This window comes from Typopeltis vanoorti, chromosome 23 (genome assembly GCF_054136105.1).
Source record: "Typopeltis vanoorti isolate ZY-2024b chromosome 23, IOZ_Tvanoo_1.0, whole genome shotgun sequence".
Classification (NCBI taxonomy): Eukaryota; Metazoa; Arthropoda; class Arachnida; order Uropygi; family Thelyphonidae; genus Typopeltis; species Typopeltis vanoorti.
In genome coordinates, this window is record NC_143571.1 from 60,581,241 (window position 1) to 60,605,300 (window position 24,060).

Consider the following 24,060-nt stretch of genomic DNA (forward strand, 5'->3'; position numbering starts at 1 on the left):
TGTAATTTGCTACCACAGACTTAAATCCTCCTTTCTGTAAAGGAATTATTTTGTCCTTCTTTCACTCCCTTGAGACTTTGCTAGAACTGAGGTTTAAACAGCCTAGTCAAAGGCATCACCAGTTCTCCTGCATTCTCATAATAAGTGAGCTGATATCCCATCCAATCCCACAGCTGTATTTGCATTCAGATTCTGCAATATACTAAGTACCTCCAATTCTTCATTCTTTGTTTTTACATCATTCCTTGTCATAACAATATCTTCACTTGGACGATATATGCTTGCAAAACGATTGCTCAGTAGCTCAACAATTTCGTTTGCCCTCCATTACCTCTCTATTATCTGCACTAATTACAGTTATCCTTCCATAGTCATTCTTCCTCCTACTTGCCACACAATGAAAGAACTCTTCTGGATTTTCTTTGGCCTACTCAGCTAGTTCTTCTCATAATCTGATTTTGTCCTCCTTACCATGCTGGTCACTTTTCTCCTTATATAGCCTCCACAAAATTTGCTTCGTTTGCAGCTCATGCTTAATGATACTACTCATCCATCTAACTCTTACCCAATTTCTCTCCTGACCTTGGGTATACAGTGTGATCTTGCTTCCTCCAAGATACCCCTTGACTATCTCCCCCCCCCATACACTGTGAACATCCTTCCCCTGCAGATCTTTATGCCACAGTGCTGCTTCAAGCTGCCTCCCAAGTGTATCTTAATCGCCTGCCTTGTAGTTTCACATATACCCCTTCTCATCTTTTCTGCATATTTTGCTACCTCCTGAGTCAAGACCACATGATCACTTTCCCCAGTTGCCGGCAATGTAGCCACATTAGTTATGGACAGGTCTTCTGATCCTATAACAAGATCCAACACTCTCATACCTTGAGTCCCCCTCCATTGCATTCAACTTCAAGTAATTATCTCTCAGTAAGTGTATAAATTTCATTTCCTTCCTGCTGTACAATCTTTCCTTCTTCCAATCTAAGTCTCCAAAGTTGAAGTCCCCCATGGGGGAGTGGACTTCAACTTTCAACTTCTGATGCATGTTTACCACATCATTCCTGGCCTATAGCAGCAACCACTTTTATATTTTGTTCCATTGACCTTAATCTCACGCCAAATTAACTCAAAAGAACTGCCATATGCATGACTGACTCCTACTCTTGTTGGCTGCAGTTCATCTATCAGCAGTACCTCGTTGCCTGTCCTGTCTACTCTATCCTTCCTGAAAATACTAACTTCATCATATTCCATCCCTGTAAATGACATCATTTGCTGTTAACCAAGTCTCCCTAATGTTTATAGCATTTTGCAAGGTTGCACTAGTATGCCAAAAAACCACTCCCTCTTGTTCCTCATACTTCTGGCATTAGTATATAGAAACTGCAGTATCCCTCAACCACCTTTACTTCCCAAATTGACTACTCTATTCAATATTTTTGTTTGAGAGACTAGATTCTGCATTCTAGATGCAGAAGTGTGTGTGTGTGTGTAAAGGCACACACTCTTCTGCATCTAGTCTAATTTCTTTAGTTTTCCTGACTTTGCACTTTCACACTCTCAGTGAACAGAGCTCTCTCTTGTCCTTAACTCTGAATCCATTTAAGTGCATTCCATCAGCATTGTGCAAATCTTTGGGTTCATCAAACTCAGGCCATAGGTCCACAAACTCTATATCCTTCTGCATAACCTGCATATTGATTCATTAGTTATCATTCCCCTCCTTCTCAGTTGATTTCTATCATAGCATGACAGCAGACTCACAAAATTCACCTTCCCACTGTTCTTTTTCACTTCTTGCAATAACTCTTTCACATCTTCCCTCATACAATACTTCTCGCCTCTTGGGTCATTGGCTCCAACCAAAACAATTAATTCTTGCCTTCTGACTGACGAGACCTTTATTGAGGTCTCGTCAGTGGGAGCCAGACCCAGAGGTCATGCTAAGGTTGAAGTATCCCTTCCCATAATGCATAACATTATACAACCTGCAAGGATATGTGCTTTGCATTATGGGATACTAAAGCAAGTGATGTGAAGTTATTAGCTTCTATATACTCGTCTTGATTATGAAATATAATCAAGACGAGTTGCACTAGTCTTGATTATATTTCAGGCATGAACTTTGTTTGCTTACACTTGGTAAAGATTAAACCAAGTATATAATTTCTTGGTATCTTTAATTTATAGTCTAACCAAGTGGAAAAACTTCCAACAATTTTCACACCAGGTAAACAAGATTTTGTAGCACTTTTGTTAAGTATTCTCCTTATCATAGAATCACCATAAAAAATTATCTGCTTATGTCCTTTTCTCGTTTATTCTTACAATTTTCTTTTTGGCTTCAGACTCTTGCTTTTTTCTGTTCTTGGTTCAACTGATCTCTTGCTGTCTCTGCAATCCTTTCATAAATTTATATGGAATAAGAGATAAATTATTCAAAACACTAAACTAGCTGTTCCAAACTAATTTTAACTTATGGTCTGAGAGCTGAGTTAAAAATGAGATGATTAAGGGCTGGAGATATAGGAGCCACAGATATGAGAAACCTGAAAAAGATTGGAGAAAGGGAGAACAGATGGCATCAGTGGCAGTATCATATTAAAAATGAGGATATTAGGATTAGGAAAGAACTTGCAATTGAGGAATGTGATAGCAGAGTGGTATATTGAAACAGACAGGGAGAAGAAAGATTAGCAAAACAAGTGTTCTTTGCCGTGCCTTTTTCCTACCAGGTTGGAACAAAAAAAAAAAGATCAAGAGAGAAAGAAGAAATCTAGGTGATTGATACAGTTAAAAGTGCCTTAGAAGGCAGAAATATGATCTTGATAATATTGGAAGATTGACAGATAACAGATTAATTTGATTGAAAATTGCTGGTTGGAAGTTAGTAATTATGTTACTTTTTTATTTAGTACTATCATAATATCCTGTAACTCCTGGTGGGGGGTACACATATACATGAGAAATTTGATTATGATGATTTTTACTATGGTATGTGCTTTATGAGTATTAAAAATACTGTACCTTTTAAACGTAGTCCCAGTTAATATACTTTACGATCCAGATCTCATTAATTCCAATAATCTTAGGCCACAACATATTCACTGTGACAACTGAACCTCTTTGTTCCTGATGCTCCTGGCATTTGTCTACAGACATAATAAGTTGCTTTTTTGTATACTCATGTCTGTAGTCTGCACTACCTGGTTGAACAACTTTCACTTCCCTGTTCATACCTATTGCTTCATTTATATAGAAACATTCTTGCCCATAATAAATCTGAACTGGATGTGCAAACAGTCATCCTTTCATAATAACTTCCATGATTAAGCATATTTGTATTTATGCAATATTATTGCATAACTCTCTGCATCAGAGGTCAGTCAATTAGCATATGACAGAGAAGCCTGGTTTTCTTTCATGTCATAAGAACCTCCAAGTCCTATCTTAGTGTACACAGACTACTTATTTGTTTTGATTGGTTTCTCTATTTATAATTGTAAAATTATAAATAGGGAAACAATGATGATGAACTTAATCACCTTCCCTCCCATCATAATCTAGTTTCCCTGACTCTCTGTATTAGGTCTCATACCAATAAATAATTTCTTCAGACTAACTACCCACTTCCAAAATCTCAGAACCATTTTTTCTATACAGCCCTACACATTGAGTCATTTACCATTATAGTCCTACTTTTCAATTGACTGTGATCATATCTGTTTAATATACCAATGATTTTCCCTTTCTTCCAGCAATCCTCTCTCTCTCACACTGAACTTATCACTCATTAAATCATTCATACCAACTAGAATTATCAACTCTTTTACTTTGTTTTTCTGTTTTTTGGGGTGTTATGTTTTTTGTTTTTTCTGTGGAAAAACTCAAAGTAATAACCTGGTAATCGATGACCTGTTTTATGATAAAGTCACCATACCAGATATACTTTTTATAATCATCTTTACCTACCTGATTATCATTACTCAGCTGAATCAGTGTTTTCATCTTGTTATATTTTCTCCCTCCTTTCATGTCCTCCTGATGTGTTTCCAATCGCTTTTCAACTTTTTCCAGTTCCCTCATTGTCTAGTGATTTGTTTTAGTCTGGATATTTCCAAAGTTAATTCATATTCATTATCCTTGTTAGTTTCCAAAAAGGCATAATTTTGCTCATTGGGACAGGCCTCTTTGTTTACAATTTCATTCTGCAAGTAAGCATACTTCATTGTTGTTGCTCTATTATTATTGTGAGCTTTAAGTGCCATTTTATGGTACTACTTTAATATGACAGTATTAACAAAATATCCAGAAATATACCAAATAAGAGAAAGATGCAAAAAATCAGAAGTAATATACTATAGAAAACTAATTATTCTAAGAAAAAACACAGTGAAACAGATAAAAATCACCAATTTCACAGTAGTATTAAATAAATTGACCGTTCATTATATATCAATCTCTCATCCCAGTTCCTCTACTTTCAAGGCTGGAAGAGATAAAAAAAAAGTTACTGGTCAACATCCATTTTACTGTCCACCTTCAAACTTATCAAACCAACTTTTTTTCTTATTCTTCTCTCTCTGTCCTGTCTTCTTTTGTTCCTTGGAACAACTCCCTCACTCTTTGTCAAAGAATACAATCTTTAACTGTTCAAAGACATCGACCGATTCATTCTTTCTTCTTAATTTGTTGTCCACACTTGGTAATGATGTGTTTTAGGTTATGTAACCTTTCATGTGTGAGGTCTAATGTTTAAAAAAAAAATACTTCACTAAAATACATAAGATTGCATCGCTACCAAAGGTGCTTAATATATTCAGACTTGTGAAGCTCTCAACATCATCTACATCACGGAGTTCTCTACAAGCAATAAGATGTCTAGAGCTGCAAAAATATCCAGGGCTCTCTCGAATACATGTCCTGTATCAGTTATGGAAGTTACACTTGAATGTGTACTTCTGTTGGTTCCAAGCCACATTCGGATTAAGGGAAACGAGTCTGCAGATTCTGCAGCTAGGTCAACTCATATCTCAAGCTTCCACCATTAGCCTGTCCCATACACCTGATTACCTTTGATCTGCATATAAGAGAGTTACTACACACTCTAGACCAGGGGCTGGCAACCTTTTCAGACTGGTGGGCCATATTCAACTTTTATTTTTAATAATCAGACTGTAAACATTTAACTAAGAGAAAATAGTGAGTGAAAAAATACTTAAGTTATAAATTTTTATTATATCAATCTTAAAACACCAAAATATTTACAAGATTACGTACAAGATTACGAGATAAAGTACGACATTCTCATAATGACATCTGATATTATATTCTTTCATAATAGCAACACTTTTATGATAAATAAGACAAAAGGACTTACCCCCACTTTCAATAAAGAAGTACTTATTGTTCCATTCATCATTAAACCTTCTTTCATCTGCAATTTTATGTTTTCTTGAACCCATTTTTGAAATTATTTTTAATAAATATATCCTCTGAAAATAACAGTTGATGTTATTAGATTATTAAATTATATCGAAAGACTGACCAGGGAACGCAACTGCAAAAGTGCGCCAAAATCTCGGTCATCGTTGAATGAAGTCACCTTTGTTATCCCCACTCATGATGACTCGCGCCAAGTTGCACGGTGATATCACAAAGTATAGGTATAAAATTATTTTTAATTTATTATTCATATTATATATTATAAAATGTATTATTTAAATAATTCAACATGTGGCCCACATGCCATGTAAGTCAACCTTTTATGGGCCACCAAAAATGCACATTTGGATTGCATGTGGCCTGTGGGCCACCGGTTGCCGACCCATGCTCTAGACATTATGGTGAGACCACTGCACATACTCCAGTAAACAATTTTTCACCTTGGCGCATCCCACTATTCCTCCCTGTCTACCAGCAGCTCTTTGAAGTATGTTGAGTAGATTGTTCTTATTTTCTACCTTTCTAACGGGTCAAAATCAGATCTACCAGCAGCTCTTTAAAGTACGTTGAGTAGAATGTTCTTATTTTCTACCTGTATACACAGACGGGTCAAAATCAGATTTTAGTGGGATATGCTGTGTCTTCCTAGACAGCATAATATCTAATTGGATCCCACTGGAATGTAGCTGTCATAATGCTGAGATGCATAATAAAGAGTATGCACTAAATTATTGAAATGCTACCAAAGATGCAACATTTAGCTGATTCACTGTGTTCTCTGCAGTGAAATTAATATCCTGGTGGAAAACAACATGGAATAGGGAGACTAATAAACTATGCCACATAAAGCTTGAAATTAAAATCTGGTCTGTGCAGGGACTATAGAGAAGTTTGTGCTCATTTTCACATATAGATAAGTCATCATGCACACTCCTTCATTTGAGAGGTGATGACATGCTAATATGGGTGTACTGCAATTCTGTTCTTAACCATTCATCATATTTCAGTAGTATGTCTACATTTTTATAACTAGCACTTGAAATTTCCCTGACATGTATACACTCAGGTAGATTTTATCTAAATCTTCATATATATGTTCATATATATATATATATATATATATATATATATCCTCACCTCCCACGATGAGTCTTAGGACTCCTTGGAGGTGTCACGAATAATAATATCTTGTTTTGTTTTTTAATTTTACCAAAAAATTATATAATTTTTTAATGAGTATAATGTACCCTTTCTCAATGAGTCATTGAACTCCCTGGAGGTGTTATATAATGATGATAGATTTTATGGTTCAGTCTTTTATATATATATATATATATATACATACATACATACATACACACAAAAAAATTTGATAAATCCATTTTTTACTTGTTAACTAAATTTTAATTTTAACTTATATTCTTATTCACCAGTATAAATGAAACCAACAATTGCATAACTTTTGCAAGAAGTTGCCCTTCAAACCCCCAGCTGGTTTGGGTGATTTAACCCCCCCCCCCCCTTGATGAGTCCTTGACTCTCTGGATGTCTCAGATAATAATAAAAAGTTATTACTAAAGTAGTTAGATAGAAAGATTCAGCTTATATAACACTTGTAACCAAAGGAAGAACTTGAGGTTGCATTTAGAAAATTAGCTAAAATTCTGTGGTCAATTTAAAACAGCTATTGGTTGCATTTTTTTTTTTTTTTTTGAAACTTATCGTGTGAAATATTTAAGATCTGAAAAAATTTCGCTATGCATTATGACTTTGACTTAAGATTATTATCTAAGTCATATTTTACTATGAATGTACAGTGTTAATTATGTATCTAAATTAATAATATTGATTGGATGGTCTGGTGAAATCCAATTCCCTTCAGTTTTTCCTTAATTAAATGTTGAAGCCCTTACTGAAACTGCAGTTGCTTGCAAATTTATACTGTGTGAAATATATAAGGTCTAAAAAATAATTTTGCTATACATGATGAAAAGGCTGTAACTATTTTTCATCCTGACATTCAACTACTAGTTATTGTTTTAATTTACACACCTCGCTTTACTTGCTTGAGTAGGAAAATGTATTATTATGCGGACCTCCATGGAGTGCAAAGACTCATTGCCAGAGACCCAATCTATCCACACACTATCATCTCTCTCCTTGAACCCATTAACAACCAAAGCACTCACAACTGACTCTGGCAACCAATTCCACTCATTCACAACTCTCCAAGCAAACATCTAGTCCTCACACCCCTACTAACCACACCTTTATTCAACTTCCAGGGTTGACCCCTTGTTCTGGTCCTTCTAGCCAGATGCCGAAATATTTCCACTGCATCTATTCTATAAAACCCTTTAAGCAACTTAATGTTTCTATCATGTCCATTCTTTTTCACATTTTAAACAACTTCTGCAATCCACACACCTTTATAGTGAACATTTCACAGGTCACTCGCCTCTGAATCCTCTCTGTTTCCTCATCCCCAAGAAACGCAGGGGACCAGACTTGAGCACAGTAATCCAAATGTGGACATTTCAAGGCCTTATAAAGAGAAATAACTTCTTTATCTCTACTTGTTAATGTGTTCTTGAATAGCCAAGTAATCTTATGAGCCACTTTAGCAATATGTCCTCTAATAACTCTCGGTCTACCACCCATCACCTCTAAATCTCTAGCTTCATCTATTTCCTGGAGTACGGTGGCATCCATGTGATACATGGCTTGTAATCTATTTATCCCAAATTGCATAACTTTACACATCTCGACATTAAACTGACGCCCATTAACTTTTGCCCATACTGACAGCCTATTTAAATCATCCTGCAAGCTTTCCACATTGCCTTGATTAATTATTACTGTATCTAATTTTGCATCATTAGCAAACAACTGAATATTTCCTTTCTGGTTATTTCCTATATCATATATAAAAATTAAACAGCAATGGTCCCAGCACTGAATCTTGTGGCACACCACTAGTCACCTGTTTTTGCCTCTATTCTACTCCCTCCATATACCACTTTTTGATATCTTTCTAGCAGCCATCCTCTTATACACTTATGACTTTTTATGGTATTCATTACATATTTCTATTGCAGAATATATTTCTTATTGATTAAACGATATTTTTTATATCTTTTAGGTCATTTAAAAAACAGGCCCAAGGCTTTGATTATATACTCTAATGATAACAAGGAGCATCAAAATGTTGTGTTAAAATTTGCAATCTTTCTTAGAAAGAGGTGCTATGTTGATGTAATTCTTGATGTTTCTGACTTGAAAGATGAGGATAAAAATATTTGGTTACGTAGTATGTTTTCAACTGTGAACTTCATCATTATTGTGGTATCTAGAGGTGTTTATCACAAAATAGAAAATAAAAATGATCCACAAATTAAGGAAAAAACTCCTTGGGGAGATATTTGCATTCCATCTGTAGCACTTATAGAGACTAGTCCTGCTAATAGGCATAACATAGTTAAAGTATATTTCGACTATTCTGAATCAGATCATGTACCAACAGTTTTAAGAACTCAAGGTAAAATATTTCATCTAATGAAACAGTTCAATGATTTCTTGTGCCATTTACATCATCAGAGCTTCAAATGTTCTTGTTTAAAAATCAATTATCACATGCCTGGATACAATTTTCTTTCCACTCCAGAAGGCTCTTCACTTAATGATGCTATTGAAAAGGTTAAAAATCTTAAACCTGAAATTGAAACTATACATTTACTACAGGACACTCCAGTTAATGATTTTCTTCAGACAAATAATCTGATTACAGAAAGAGACTCAGAAAATGAACCATTTTTCTGTCCAAAACATGTACCTCAGTCTCACATAGCAGAACTTTATCCTTGGCTTTTGAAAGAAAATAATGAGTTACAAGATAGTCACTTATAATTTTTAGAAAGTTTAAAAATAACCTGTATTATAATCTTTAAAATAGAATCATAATAATGCTATTTTGATGAAATAACAGATTTAGCATAATGTCAAGAGATTAAGTGAGGATAGCCCAAAGGGGGTATTGTGTAATCTCAGACTATGAGCATATTAGAATTTCTCCAGTTCACAAGGCTACATATGTATTATAAATATATTTTTATATAAGATATAACCTATCATATCCTGTACACCCCTTGAGGGTACACATCAGGAATTTGATGATGATCACCAAATTATAATGGTATATATCTCTTAACTTACTGATTATACCTCTCCCATGTCTAAAGTACCATAATATAAATTAAGTGATTAAATAAAATGCATTGGTATAAATGATAGTGTACATGTGGATTATAGACTGGTGTGTTTATAGTTGATACCACCATAGTGAACTAGCTTTTGCCTAAAAATCCTATTTAGAAGTAAATCATTGTCCTAATGCTAATTACAGATATAGACCATATTGGTCTGTTCTGGTCACATTATCCAGTATCCTCTTTTGAGGTTTATCTGGCCCTTCTCTTTCCAGTTGGTCTATATTTTATTATTTGTTTAGGGTATCAGTATTAGCCATCTAGTTTACATGTTCTATCTAATTTTGTTTGTAATTGTTTACTTTTTATTCTTTTGATTTTATTTTTAGTTCATTTAAAATATCTTTGTTCTTTTTTGGTCTAATAATGTGTATTTTGCAGTTCTTCTCCTCATGAATCTCATTTCACTTGCTTTTATTCTTTATCTCATTTATTGTACAAATTTCACTGCCATATAATGTGGGCATTGTATATTTTAGTATTGTATATTTTCAAACTTGTTTCTTTTTGTACAATATTTGCATTGAGTGTTCTATTGATCAGGTCTATAATCTGTAAAAATTTTGAAGTTTTTAATTTTGTCTTTTTCTCCTTCATATATTTCACATTCAAGATAATTGAAAGTATGTATCTGTTCTATTATTTTATTATTAATAACTATTTTACTTCTAACTGGAGTTTGTCCATAAAATGCCATTGTTCTAGTTTTGCCGATGGATATTTTTATTCAAAATTGTTCTACTATAATGCTTAAATTATATATTGCTCTTTATAAATTGTCTTATCTGATATTATTTCCTGATCATATGCAAATAATAGCATATTTATTTTATTCCAGGAAATTTCTATACCTGGTGTTTTAAGGTGTTCCACTGTATCAATATTTCATTAATATAAATATTGAAAAGTGTTGGAAACAGGTGGCATTCCTGTCTTACTCATTGGTTTATAGATTGTTTTTCAGACATTTTTTCATTTGTTTTTATTTCATTATCTTTGAATATATTCATTATTGCATGTAGTAAAATATCAGGTATATTTATTCTTTGTAATATATCAAACAGTATATATCATTTTACTTTGCCAAATGCTTTTTCATTTGACAAAGTAAAATGAAATGAATCTACAAACAAAAGATGAGTTTCTAAATTAAATTCTCTTCTTTTTTCTATAAGTAGTTTTAAACAAAAAGCTGCATCCATTGTAGAGTGTCCTTTTTTAAATCCATTTTGACATTCTATTTTTTCACTATATATTTCAATTTTTTATGAAGTGTTTGCTATATATTTTGTAGCATGTATTCAATAAACTAATACTTCTGTAATTAGCAGATTTTGTTTTATCTCAGTTTTTAAATATAGGTATTACTATACTTGTAATTCTATTCTATTGGTATTTGTCCATTTGTATATATTTCATTTAAAAAGTTTAATCTCTGATGAAATTTTTTTCCTGCAAATTTATACAGTTCAGAGTTTATTCCATCTTCTCCTGCTGATTTACCATTATTTATTTTTCTTAGGTTGTTCTTTAATTCTTTCATTATTATATCATTTAAAGTATTTTGTGTTTTTGGTGTAATTTTTTTCATGTTAATATCTGTCCAAGAATTCTTTTAAATATATTTTGCAATTTATATTTGCAGTTTCTTTTATATCTGCATTCATGTGTTTTAGTATTTTATATGCATTGGGTCTTATTTTGTATATGTCATTTTCTAGATACGATACAAATTTTTCTGGCTTTCTCCGTGTCTTTTTTTATATTCATCTTCTTGTTTTTTGTTACTTAACTGTCTTTTAAAGGCTAGCTTTTTATTTTCAATTATTGTTTTTATTTCATTGTCCCATATATATATAATTTTTTTATGATATTTTTTGTGTGTTCCTAGACTTTCACATGCTGCTGATGTAATAATTTTTTATATTATTCTATTCTTTTTTTGCTGTCTTCATTTTCTTGTATTTTTTCTAAGTAGTTATTAATCCTCTGTTGGTATAAATTTCTTATACTTGAATCGTTTAGTAGTCTTATTTGGTAATTAGATTTTGTTTCTTCTACTGCAGCTTGTCCCACTTAAGTAGGATTGTTTGTTTTATTTTTATATTTTTTGTAGCCATTTGGTGGAAACCTTAATTTTGCCTGCACTAAATAGTGACCTGTGTCTATTTCTAGTCCTCTTCTGACTTTAATATCTAGGAAGCGGTTTGCTGCTTTTTCATTTGCTATAAAGATGTCTATTATTGATTTTTGTCCTCTTGCATACCATGTATATTTTTATGTTTGTAGAATGTATTCATTATTTTTAAATTATTATATAATCAATGAGTTGCTTTACATTTTTGTTTACTGTTGGTTCTCCAAATTTTTCTATATTATTAATTTATTTTATTCCTATTCTGGCATTAAGATCTCTAGCTATAATTATATTGTGTTTTATTTAATTTTTCATATATTCCTTGTAACTGTTTTTGTAAAAGTCATCATTTTCTTCTTTTCCTTCTTTGGGGACATGCATTCCAATTTAGGAGTAAATGTGAGAGCAAATAAGCTGAGAATCACTCAAAATCAATAGATTACCATAAAATGCAGATGTAAATGATGCAGTGCAATCTGTGACAGCCCAGTGAATTAGTAGTTGTGAGAATTGCCTGTGTGCTATCATAATTTTGTCTGGATTTAAAGGAGATGCCAGACCATCCATTGCTGGAAAATTGGTGGTGTTCCTATGTGTGTGTGCATCTTCTGTGATAAATAATAAAAATTAATGAAACATTAAAACATGCCTGTATTAAAATAGCATCGAATAAAGATTCTGAATTGATGTATATATTTCATCAGTATAAATTTGATGTATAAAGCTCCCCAAGTTTTGAAAGATGCAAAATACTGCAGTTCTTTGGCACATTAAATTATCCCATTAGTGTCATTTTTGTTTGAAAAATACTTCATTCTTGGATATATCGAATATTACTTTAACGTCCATGTATTTCTGCTGGTGAATAATATTTAAGCAAGTACTTGAGGTTGATAGTCATCTCTCATTAAAGCAAACGTTACCATGACAAATTCACTCAGTATAACAAACTTTTATTGTAGTTCCTATGAGTTTGCTGTACTGTATTTTTCTTCACCTACTAATTTCTCTAACTTGTGCTCAAGCTTAAGGAAAACATTTCTAGCAGCAGCTCTAAAAGATGACCATGTCCATGATTTAAGTCCTGTTTTCATCAACTGCTGTCTAGATGTGGTTAGTGGAATTAAAAGTTTAAATCATTTGATCCTATTATAAGATATTTTATTGTACTTCAGTTGCTTTTTCTTAACTAAGAAATGGTGGAATTGGCCTCCTCTTTTCGGCATTCACACTTGATGTTACAATGCCAAAGCAACTCCTCTTGCATCTTTTTTTCATAATTTGATATAGCAATTCAGACATAAAATTTGTGCTTGCCAACTGAGTCACTACTTCTAGCTTCCTGGGAGCAAAAATTAAAGATATAACAAACAATAGAAAAACAGAAAAGTAAAAGAGGTGGTAGTTCTTATTGGAATTTAAGTAGCAACAAATATAGTATGACAGAGGATCCTTTGAAAGAAACAAGACAGAAAAGTGAGAGAATAAAACTTGCTGGTTTGGTACGAGATACAATAGTACCAAACACCACAAATACAATAGTACCAATAACAATAGATTCAGTTGGAGTCCATGGGAAAGATTTTTTGGATGTGTGGAGTGTAATTGATGGCAGAAAAGACTAAGAGGGACAGCCTGCACATAAATGGATTTGATATCAGGAGCCTGGAAAAATTACTTATCAGGGTAAGTAATCTTTCCTTTTTTTCCTTCACTGTTAAGTAGATACATATCACTGAAGTGACTACTCAGCTATAATCACTTAGGAAGAGTCCAGTTCAAGTGGAAGCTACTTAAACAGATTATATTTCTTTGAGTCCTTTAGTTGTTTGTAATGCTGGTATACACATCACTGAAATTCTCTTAAGCCTTATTGCACCAAAGACAAAATGTTGGGATCAGTAACTTATTTTTCTCCTTTCTTCCATTATGTAATGAAATATTTAATGCCAAAAGTATTTGCTATAAGCAAATTATTTAATTGATTTTCCCACTAGCTGATTCTCACCATTATCCTCTCTGCTTACGTTTTCCTCTCCTATCAGTACTAAAGTATATGCTGTGCTGTCATATTTAACTCTGTTACATAGCTAACTCACACCATGCCTTGTGCATATTTCTTGTATGCAATTCTGAACCAGACTTGGGTTCTATTATGCCATAATTTCTGGTCACATTTCCTTGTTAAAATATACTTTTCATTCTTGAACAGCAACCTTCTTAGTTATAAAAACAGATATTTTTAATATTTAATTAAAATTTAATATTTGACCAGATATGTAGTAAATATCTGGTCAAAACATGGAGAAAAATATGTAAACCAATAAAATTAGAGATATTTTAATCAGATACCATCTTACAAAATTATAATCTTATAATATTTTTATGATACAAACAGACATTGCTACAATTATCAGGTTATTTACTGCTTGTGAATCTCTGTCTTGGATGTGACTTGTTGAAAATCCAGCTGATATGTTGTCAAGGTTGTACGAATTAGTTCCAGAGGTATTGATTTGTGAGGATTGAGCGGTTGCTTCAACTTCATTACAGAGTACAGTGATTCGCAGCAGTATGTTGAGATGAGTTGCACACTGGTTTTCTTCAGTTCAGGATATTGTATTTCTTGAACTTGCTTCCAGAACTCAATTGTAAACTGGGATTTATGAATCATCTTTAGACCCAGGTCTTCCTGTAATTTTATTAGTTCCATTCAGCTATATTCTTCTTAACTCCACTATCAGAATATGGGCATACCATTTAGCATGAGCAATATTCCATGATTTAACAGAACTACAGTTGTTGTATTGGCTTCCTTACCGAATGTTGTCAGCAGTGTCTACTGGCTGTTTATCAATCATTTTAACACAGTTAACTTGTTTTTCCATAATTCTGATTAGGTGAATAATCAGACAAAAAGTTTTTGTGATTTAGTTCATATGGTGTTTCAAGTTACTGGCTTTGTAATAATGAGTGACACATTGCAAATAAGACACAAACATTTACCTCCTTGAACAGTGAATGCAAAATCTTCCTTCCACTCTTGGTTAAACTTTCTGTTTTATATGAAGTATGAAGATGAAATTTTCTTAAAATTTCATCATAGGATAGAATCTTTTCTTCAAAAAAAGTAATAATAGGCTCCAGCAAATCCACAAACCTACTCAAGACATTGCTAGTTCACAGCTACCTCACAATGCAGTAGAAAGAGACAAAACTGGGTTTTGAAATTGACAATTTCTAGAATAAATTTCATGACATCTTCATACTTCAGTGAATGCAAAATCTTCCTCCCACTCCTGGTTAAAATTTCTGTTTTGTATGAAGTAATTTTTGCTTCTTACAATTTGATGACATCTTTCTTCACAAAATTTTCACAGATACTTCTTAAAAAAATTAAAGTGAAAAGAAACACTAACCTCCAATATGTACAACACAAGTAAACTCCAAATATCACACTAACACTCCACTAATTTCACTGTTTGTAACACATGCCACAGTCGTGCGATTGCAAACCACACCCATATAAAACTAACATCAGCACTGGCTTGTATGATTACTGATTCTCCAGCACAGTTCCTCTGTAATCCTTGATCTGAAATTTCTTTAATCCCTGACTGAAATCTAGCATTAAACTTACCATTTAAATTCTTAAATATATTTACTCACCATGAACAGTAAGCTTATACTTTAATCCATTGGACTCTCAGTTTATATCCAGTTAATAACTATAAAGCTTGAAAATTTTTTATTTATCCGTTACATTAATTGTGATGCAAAAAGGAGCTCAACATATTCCTGCAAGCTGCACATTCTATGTCAAAGAGCTGCAACAGTGGCTTGCACACTGTGGTTTGGCCACCTCTGTAATAAGCCATCAATCCTAACATACTACAGAATTCTGCAAGCTGGAGTTAGAGTGAAGACATAACTGAAAAGCTAAAATCCTTCCTTTAGATTTTGTAGTCTTTGTGCTGCTACCTCACTGTAAATATTGTGATTAGGATACATGACCCAGTAGAAGCGCCTCCAAGTTATTCATCTTAAAGCATGTGCTCTCCTGATGATGGAAAAAATGAATCCAAGATCTGATTGCATTTCACAGTTAACTGTAACTATCTTTCAAGGAATTTCTTTACCTTGTTCGATTTTCCTATTTCATCTGTGCAGAACACCACACTTGTTTTATATTAGGTGGACTCTTTTGAAAAATGACTGCACTTTTGAAATTGTAACAGCAATTTTCTGCATCATTCTATCATTCAAACAATCAAATCAGAACAATCCATAAGACTTGAGGGTTTGTGTCACCGAAATGACTAAAAAAAGAAAACCAAATAAAATGGTGATTAAGTTACTAGGAAATTGAAAAAAGGAAGATGGAAATTTTTAGTTAAGGAATAAATACATGAACTCCACATTTTGAAAGGTTCAAGAACATGAAGGAGGAGGATAAATAAAACAAGACATCTTGCAGCATTTGCATTAATGTTGTGAGTTTTTAATGCATTTTAATATTATCCCCAAAATCAGAAGGAAGGAAGAAAGAAAGCTTTTGATTCTGATTTAGGGAATAACTGAATTGTGTTAAACTTGCAGCCACAGTGTCATCACCTTTTATCTGTGTGAGATCAAAATGACCAAGGCCTTGTGCATTAATTTGTGTGACTGTAACGGTTCTCATCTACATCACTACATTAGCAGAACCATTTGCTCAAAAGAATCCACCTAATAAAAAAAGGTCCAATCTTGCTTATCATGGATCAAGCCTAAGAAAAGGCGGAATGGAAAAATTGGACAAAGTCAAAAGATATAGGAACTGTAATTATCTTTTAAAGAATACTTATATAATTATATTATATATTACTTATAATAATTTTATTATATAAGTAAAGTGGATATTAGATCCAGCATTATTTCAAAGCCGAATGTAGAAACTATGAAAGTTTCATAAAAATAAGTTGACCAGAGAGCTTATGGGAATACACTCATCAGCATTCACGAGTTGCCTTAGTGCGGCCTATTTAGAAAACATAAATGCTGCCCAGATGCTATATATTTGCTTTCTATTAGTCTATGCACCGACCAATTTGTTTTTGAAAAATACACCTCTCTGACATTTCAAGTTCCTTAGTACTGAATGAGAGTTTTTGCTCTCAAGGTTTCTGCCTGGTCTCTGAGGAGAACCAACCAGTTCGAAACAGCTGTCAAGCTAGTGAAACTTTATCAAAATGTACTAATGAAATAAAAAAAAATAAATAAGAAAAATAAAATAAAAAATGCATTGCCAAAATGAAGCTTCTTTTAGCTCTTTATTTTAGTAAGCAATTTTGTTATTATTTATACAGATACTCCATGGAGTCAAAAGACTCGTTGCAGGACACCCACACTGTCCATTAACACAATACTTCTCATACATCTCCTTAAAATTATTCACTGTTGAGGTGTTCACAGCCACCTCTGGCAATCCATTCCTCTCATTCACCTTCCAAGGGGCCACACTTGGAAGTTGTCTAAGAGTGTGATTAGACAACTTCCAAATGTGGCCCCTTGTTTTTCCCCCACTCGTGTATTGAAATATTTCCTTTTTGTCAATCTTATAGAATCCCTTTAATAACTTATAAGGTTTTATCATATCCCCTCTCCTCCACATGTTAGCTAAACTCTGCGATCCACACCCTTTCAAACTATCCTCATAGGGAACAATCCACAGACTTATCATTAGTTTTGTCACTCATCTCTGAGTCCTCTCCACCACCTCCCCAGTCCCTAGAACTGCATGTGTGTTTCTAGGGGAATGGGAAATCTGTTCAAAGAAAAAAAAACTGGGGAAAGTATAACTTCCCTACCTTTCTTGCAATATGTCCTCTTAATTTCAAATCTATCACCCCCAGATCCCTAGACTCATCAATTTCCAGTAAACTAATACCATCAATATGATACTAAGTTTCATCCAACCTTATATTTGCTAGTTGTTGATTGACCCCACATTCAAACATAAAGAAAATTTTTATTATACTGTGCCACTATATGTTTGAAATCACACAATTATTGTGAAGGAATCAAGCACCAAATAGCACAACAGCAACATGAACTTACTACAGTCCGAAATTTTTTTACTTATACATAGGGTTTTCCGCAAGATTCATATTTTAATGAGCAGTACAATGAAACTGAAATTCAGCAAGCACAAGAATCAAGTTAAACAAGATATTTAATTCTCTCACAAAATTATTCTTACATAAGAAACAAGAACTCTATTAAGATCAATACAATTAGAAAATAATTTATGCATTCTATAAAGTATTTAGATTCTACTCAGCTGAGTGCATCATTTACTGCTAGGACTTATAAGGTTTTCACAATTCTCATCCGTTAGGATTTCAACTTAGTTTCACTTTAAACAATGTCAATATTCAGCAAAACACTTAAAAATTAATTCCTTTTTTTTTTTTTTTTTTTTTTTTTTTTTTTTTTTTTTGATAATCATAAACTTCAATTTTATCAAACACTTAGCTGGCATCATCAATATCTATCAGAGGATTAAAATAGTTCTTTAAAGGCTCAGTCTTGAATTTACATATACATTGTGAGATAATTACATTCAAACACAAACTAATTCTTCGATGAAGTTTCTCACATTAGTTTCACAAGGAAATGTTTTATAATATCACTCATTCAAGCTTGACTAGCTGGCTCCAGCAACACGAAATTTGACCAAGTTCTCCATACACAAGGCCATACGTTAGTTATAGAATAGATATTCTTACCGGTATGATCATCATAGCTTGCACATTATGGAAAACTCTTACAACACTTCTAAGCACTCGATAATCTTCCACATAGGCAACACAAAACTTATGGTATTCCTGAGTTCAATAACTTATTTGTTAAGACTGGAAAATGTATTTTCTTGCTCGTAATAACTTATCTTACAATAAATCTTGATCATATTATTATCCTTTCACTCAGGTAAATTCCTTTACAAGGTGACAGGAAACTATAAATAAATATGAGTTCATAGTAAGATTCATTAAAATCAGAACAAGTTCCAAATCTTTGTTACGTCGTACGATCCCAGGTTAAATCACATCTCACGACCTTCCTACACTCTCTCCATTTTTTTTCTGGTTCTTTCTTCCTCTATCCCATAAGGCATCTCTCTTTTTCCCTCCCAAATTTGTTTTTCTCTGCTCTTTCAGTTTACAACAATATTCCCACGCAATCGTTGTACAGTTCCCAACACTAGGGCACGTGCTATCTCAAAATAACTTAGATTTCTGACAGCAGCCAATCAAATCACATTAGCAGAGTCCCTTAGAAATACTTTCACTTTCAGTAACAACAAATAAAATGCATATATTACAGTTTGCTTAGGATACATTTACAAGTTAATATAAAGAATTTATATGAGATAAATAACTAAAAAATTACAATTATTTCAATGAACAAAAAACAGTAGGTGTTTAAATTACAATTTACTTAGGTGCAAACTTAGCTCAGGAAATGCAATTCATGTTAAATCATGAATGAAGTATTAATAATCATAAAGTTCTTCATTCACAATTTAACACCATCAATATGATACTAAGTATATCTTTTCATCCTAAAATGCATTAACTTATATTTTACATTAAATTGACAACCATTATTCTTTGCTCACACTCCAATTTATGTGTCATTTTGAAAGATATCTATATCAACTATTGCTCCCCCCCCCCAGTTTTGCATCATCAGCTGAATATTCTCCCTCAAATCTTCTGCTATATCCACAGAGCCCTAGGGCACTCCCCTAGTCACCCTTTCTCCTTGACTCCACTCCACTATACACCATCCTCTGATGTCTATCAGCCACCTCCCATCCATTCCCATTTGCTCCAACTTATGTAATAATTTTCCATTTGGTATTCTGTCAGCTACACTACAGTATCGTAGTGTAGCTATTTCCTGGATCCAATTCTACTGTCATCACCTTATTATAAAATATGAATAAATTACTGAGGCAGGATCTCCCTTTTACAAAGTCATGCTGCACCTATAGTGTATCATATTACTATAGCACGTATTCCTGAATTTTACTTTTAGCCAACTTTTCCAATCCTTTAACCACCACTCCAGAGATACTAACTGGTCTGTACATTGCAGATTATTTAACAATAATACTTCACATGGATATTAATCATTTTATTAGGTGATTTCAATGCAAAAATTGGAAAAGAAGAAATTTATAAAAAAATTATTTGAAACCAAAGCCTTCATTGAAGAGACAAATATTAATGGAGAAAAATTAATTTTGGCCACATCCAGAAATTTAATATAAGCAGCACTATGTTTATGAGTTAGAATGTACACAAACAAACATGGAAATCTCCTGATGCTCATACATTTAATCAAATAAAGCATATGATAATCAGTAAAAGACATCGGATATTCTGAATGCAATTCCTAAGCTTCAGAGGAGCAGAGTGCGATAGTGACCATTTTCTAATTGGTGCCATATTAAGATTAAAATAAACAGTAAATATTTTTCAGCACATGCTAATCAACTGAAATACAATATTAACAAACTATATATCACAGAAGAGAGAAGAAAATATGAGAGTCAATTAAAACATAAATTGACAAATATACAGCCAGAGGAGAATGAAAATATTGAAAATTCTGGAATAATATCAAGGATAGCATAAAAATAGCAGCAGAAAATTCAATTGGAATTTTAACAGATTGGTAAATATCAAAGTAAAATACAGCGTAAAAAATGCTTCAATGAAGAATGTGAATCGGCAGTAAAGAAAAAGAAAATAACTCGGCTGATATTCATGCTGCTCTGAAATACAAAGAGAGCAGCAAGGAAGCCAATAAAATAATAAGACAACAGAAAGGAAATTTTTTTCGTGAACAGATTAAAGAAATCCAGAAATATTTTACAGTAAATAATCCCAGAAAATTTTTCTAATGAAACTAAAAACCAAAAAAACAGCCCATATATGAAAACAGCAGTAATCAACAATAGTAATGGATAAATACTAGAAATGAAATAGCAGAGATGGCAAAAGCACTTGAACAAACTCCTAAATTGTGATGAACCTACTGTCTTTTAAACAGAATACTTATCACACCCAGAAGTAATTAAACCTTCACTACTGAAGTGGAGGAAAGTACAAAGCTGCTCAAAAACAACAAGGCACCAAGTACTGATGGAATAGTAGCCAAACTCATTAAATATGGGGGTAGTGAATTAACCACTCATATACATAAGCTAATAAATTTAATATGGGAAAAAGGTATCTCTTCTTAAGAATGGAAAGAATTGCTAATCATTCCAATTTATAAAAAGGGAAACAAATATGAATGTGAAAATTATAGATGAATATGCTACTGTTCTATGCTACAAAATTTTATCTAATATTATACTAAAAAGAATCTTACCTTATGCTGAAGAAAATATTGGTAAATATCAAGCAGGATTCCGAAGAAATCAACAGCTGACCAAATATTTACACTTAGATACTATAAAAAATGGGAATACAATCTGCAGGTCTATATTTTATTTGTAGACTTTAGAAAAGCATATGATAGCATTTATAGAAAAGGACTATGGAGAATATTAGATGAACTAGGAATATCTCATAAGATAATGTGTTTAATCAAAATTTGCACCACTGACAGCTGAAGCATGGTATTAGCTAATGGAATTAGATCCAAATCTTTTGATATTAGGACAGGATTGAAGCAAGGAGATGCTCTTCACCCATCCTTTTTAATTTAGCATTAGAGAAATGCATTCGAGAAACTGTAAAAGATAACAAACAGAACAGTAATATTAGGATATGCAGATGATATATGTTGGAGAAAATGTTTAAGATATTAGAACAACATTTAGAAAACTCAAAATTGCTGCCAAAAACTTTAGGATTACAAATTAACCAGGATAAAACTAAATATTTAAATGTATACAGAAATCACAATCAATAGAGTTCATTTTACCATTGATAATCTGAAATTTAAAAGTGCCACCTCTTTCAAATATCTTGGAACATTGATTACTCAAGATAATAAAATAAAGTACAGAAATAAAAGATAGAATACACGCTTCCAATAGATCTCATCATTCACTATATCATTTATTATCTTCCAAAATTCTATCAAGCAGAGTTAAAACAGAAATATACAAGACAATTATTAGACCTATTGTTTTTATGGAGCATAACAGACCAATATGCAAAAGCATTGCAGATCTCTGAAAATAAAATCCTCAGAAAAGTCTATGGACCTGAAAGAGATAACACAACAGGTGAACAGAGAAGAAGATATAACCAAGAATTATATGAACTCTATAGATCCCCACTTCTAGTTAATGAGATTCGAGCAAGCAGATTGAGATGGCTGGACATGTGGAAAGAATGGGTGAGAAGAGAATGGCCAAACAAGCATTCAAGATGAATGCATGATGGAAAGTGACCCAGAGGTAGACTGCAGATGCGTTGGGAGGATAATATCCCAAAACACTTACATGGGATGGGAATTTCGAACTGGAATGAAAAAGCTCAATACAGAAAGCAATAGAAGGAGTTGGTGCATACAGCTAAGAACTGTAGATGTTCAACTAGCTAAATAAGAATTTGCATGGAAAAGCAAGATATAGAAACAGCTAGATGGGATAGCAATAGCTCCTGCCCTTTAGCCAATTTCTATATAGAACATTTGGAAAACCTTGCTACAAATACAGCTACTCTCAAACCAGTTGGCCACGTGTTACACAAATTTTTAATGCATTTAAATAGGCAAAATCCACTTATCAATGGAACAGGAAACTAATGACTGTCTGCCATTCCTAGATATGCTAGTCACATGGCTTCCTGATGGCTCATTATCTTTTTCTGTTTTCTAGGCACGTACAAGGAAATATTTGCAGAAACAATCACACCATCATCCAGCTGAAAAATATGGTATCCTCAAAACACTAAATCACAGAGTCAGAGCTAACTGTTCCAGTGAAAATGCTCTTACTGCTGAATCTCATTTATTTGCATCACATTTTTTAGACAATGGCTATAATACCCAAAGAATTGAAACAATACCGAATATTCTCTGGAAATCCCCTCCATTACCTGATACACAAGACTACAGCAAAACTATTACCATTTCATACATTCAGGGCACATCTGAAAAGATATCTTAGAGTGCTTAATAAATATCAGCTGTGCACCACATATCAAATTGGCAACAAACTCTCTCCTTTATCACATCCAGGGGTGTACAAAGTGCCCTGTACTTGTGACATGGCTTACTATGGGCAGACAGGAAAAACTGTTGACACATCTGCCTTGGAGAACAAAAAAAAATACATTCACTACCATCATTATGGCAAGTTAGAGGACTAACAAATCATGTCTTGGATTCCCTTTTACACAGGATCAGATGAAAGAAAACAAAAGTGCTACACATAAGTCAGAGAGAGAGAGAGAGAGATTGTTTTTGGAATCAACAGCAATTTTAAAACATTCTCCAAACCTCAATAAGTATGGCTGTATAAATTTACCAAAAATCTGAGAGGCAGTCATTTTAAGATCAAATTAATACTTGTTTATTATTAATGTTTATTATTTTTAATTATATTTATTAAATAATATTTTATTATTATTATTTATTTATTACCTCCTCCATTGCGCAATTGGAAAAATGATGGTACGTTGTGCCCTTCAATTGGAAAACGCCTAAGTTTGATTCTCGTCATAAGAAGAATGTTTATACGTTTTTTTTTCAATTGAAGGTGAGTTAGCCAATCTCATACGGATATAGCAGGATTTTTTCTGTGGGAAACTTGGGTTTTTCATCCCACATACAGATAAATTGGCCTTCAGGACACACACACAGTTTACAGACAAATACTAGTGGTTGTGGTGGATGGAGACAGTTGTAGAGTAGATGCCCTCCTTCGATGAGTCTCTGGACTCCTTGGAGGTGTCACGAAATAATACAGCAATCTCTCGATTAATGCGTTCTTTAAAACAGGCGCATTAATCGAAAATGCACTAATCAAATATAATAACCTATGGGAAAAAGTATAATTGTTTTCTCAGATTTCTTTTTTGACCCTTAATTTTTTTTTTATAAAAGAATTTCTCAGGGCCTAGTTAAAGGAAAACCATGAAGCTGAAAGACAATAAAACATATTCAGAATATAAATTTATTATTCTATTTCTTAAC

The 24,060-nt window shown here is 33.0% G+C and overlaps 1 protein-coding gene across 1 annotated transcript in view; it reads left to right on the forward strand.

Annotated features, from left to right (window-relative positions):
* Positions 1–12,541, forward strand: part of LOC150093896 (uncharacterized) — a 142,963-nt gene extending 130,422 nt beyond the window's left edge. The window contains exon 8 of the mRNA XM_090412864.1: positions 8,591–12,541. Coding sequence (XP_090268990.1) covers positions 8,591–9,354 — 764 coding nt within the window. The 3' untranslated portion in view covers positions 9,355–12,541. The remainder of the gene's footprint in view (positions 1–8,590) is intronic.
* The last annotated feature ends 11,519 nt before the right edge of the window (positions 12,542–24,060 follow it).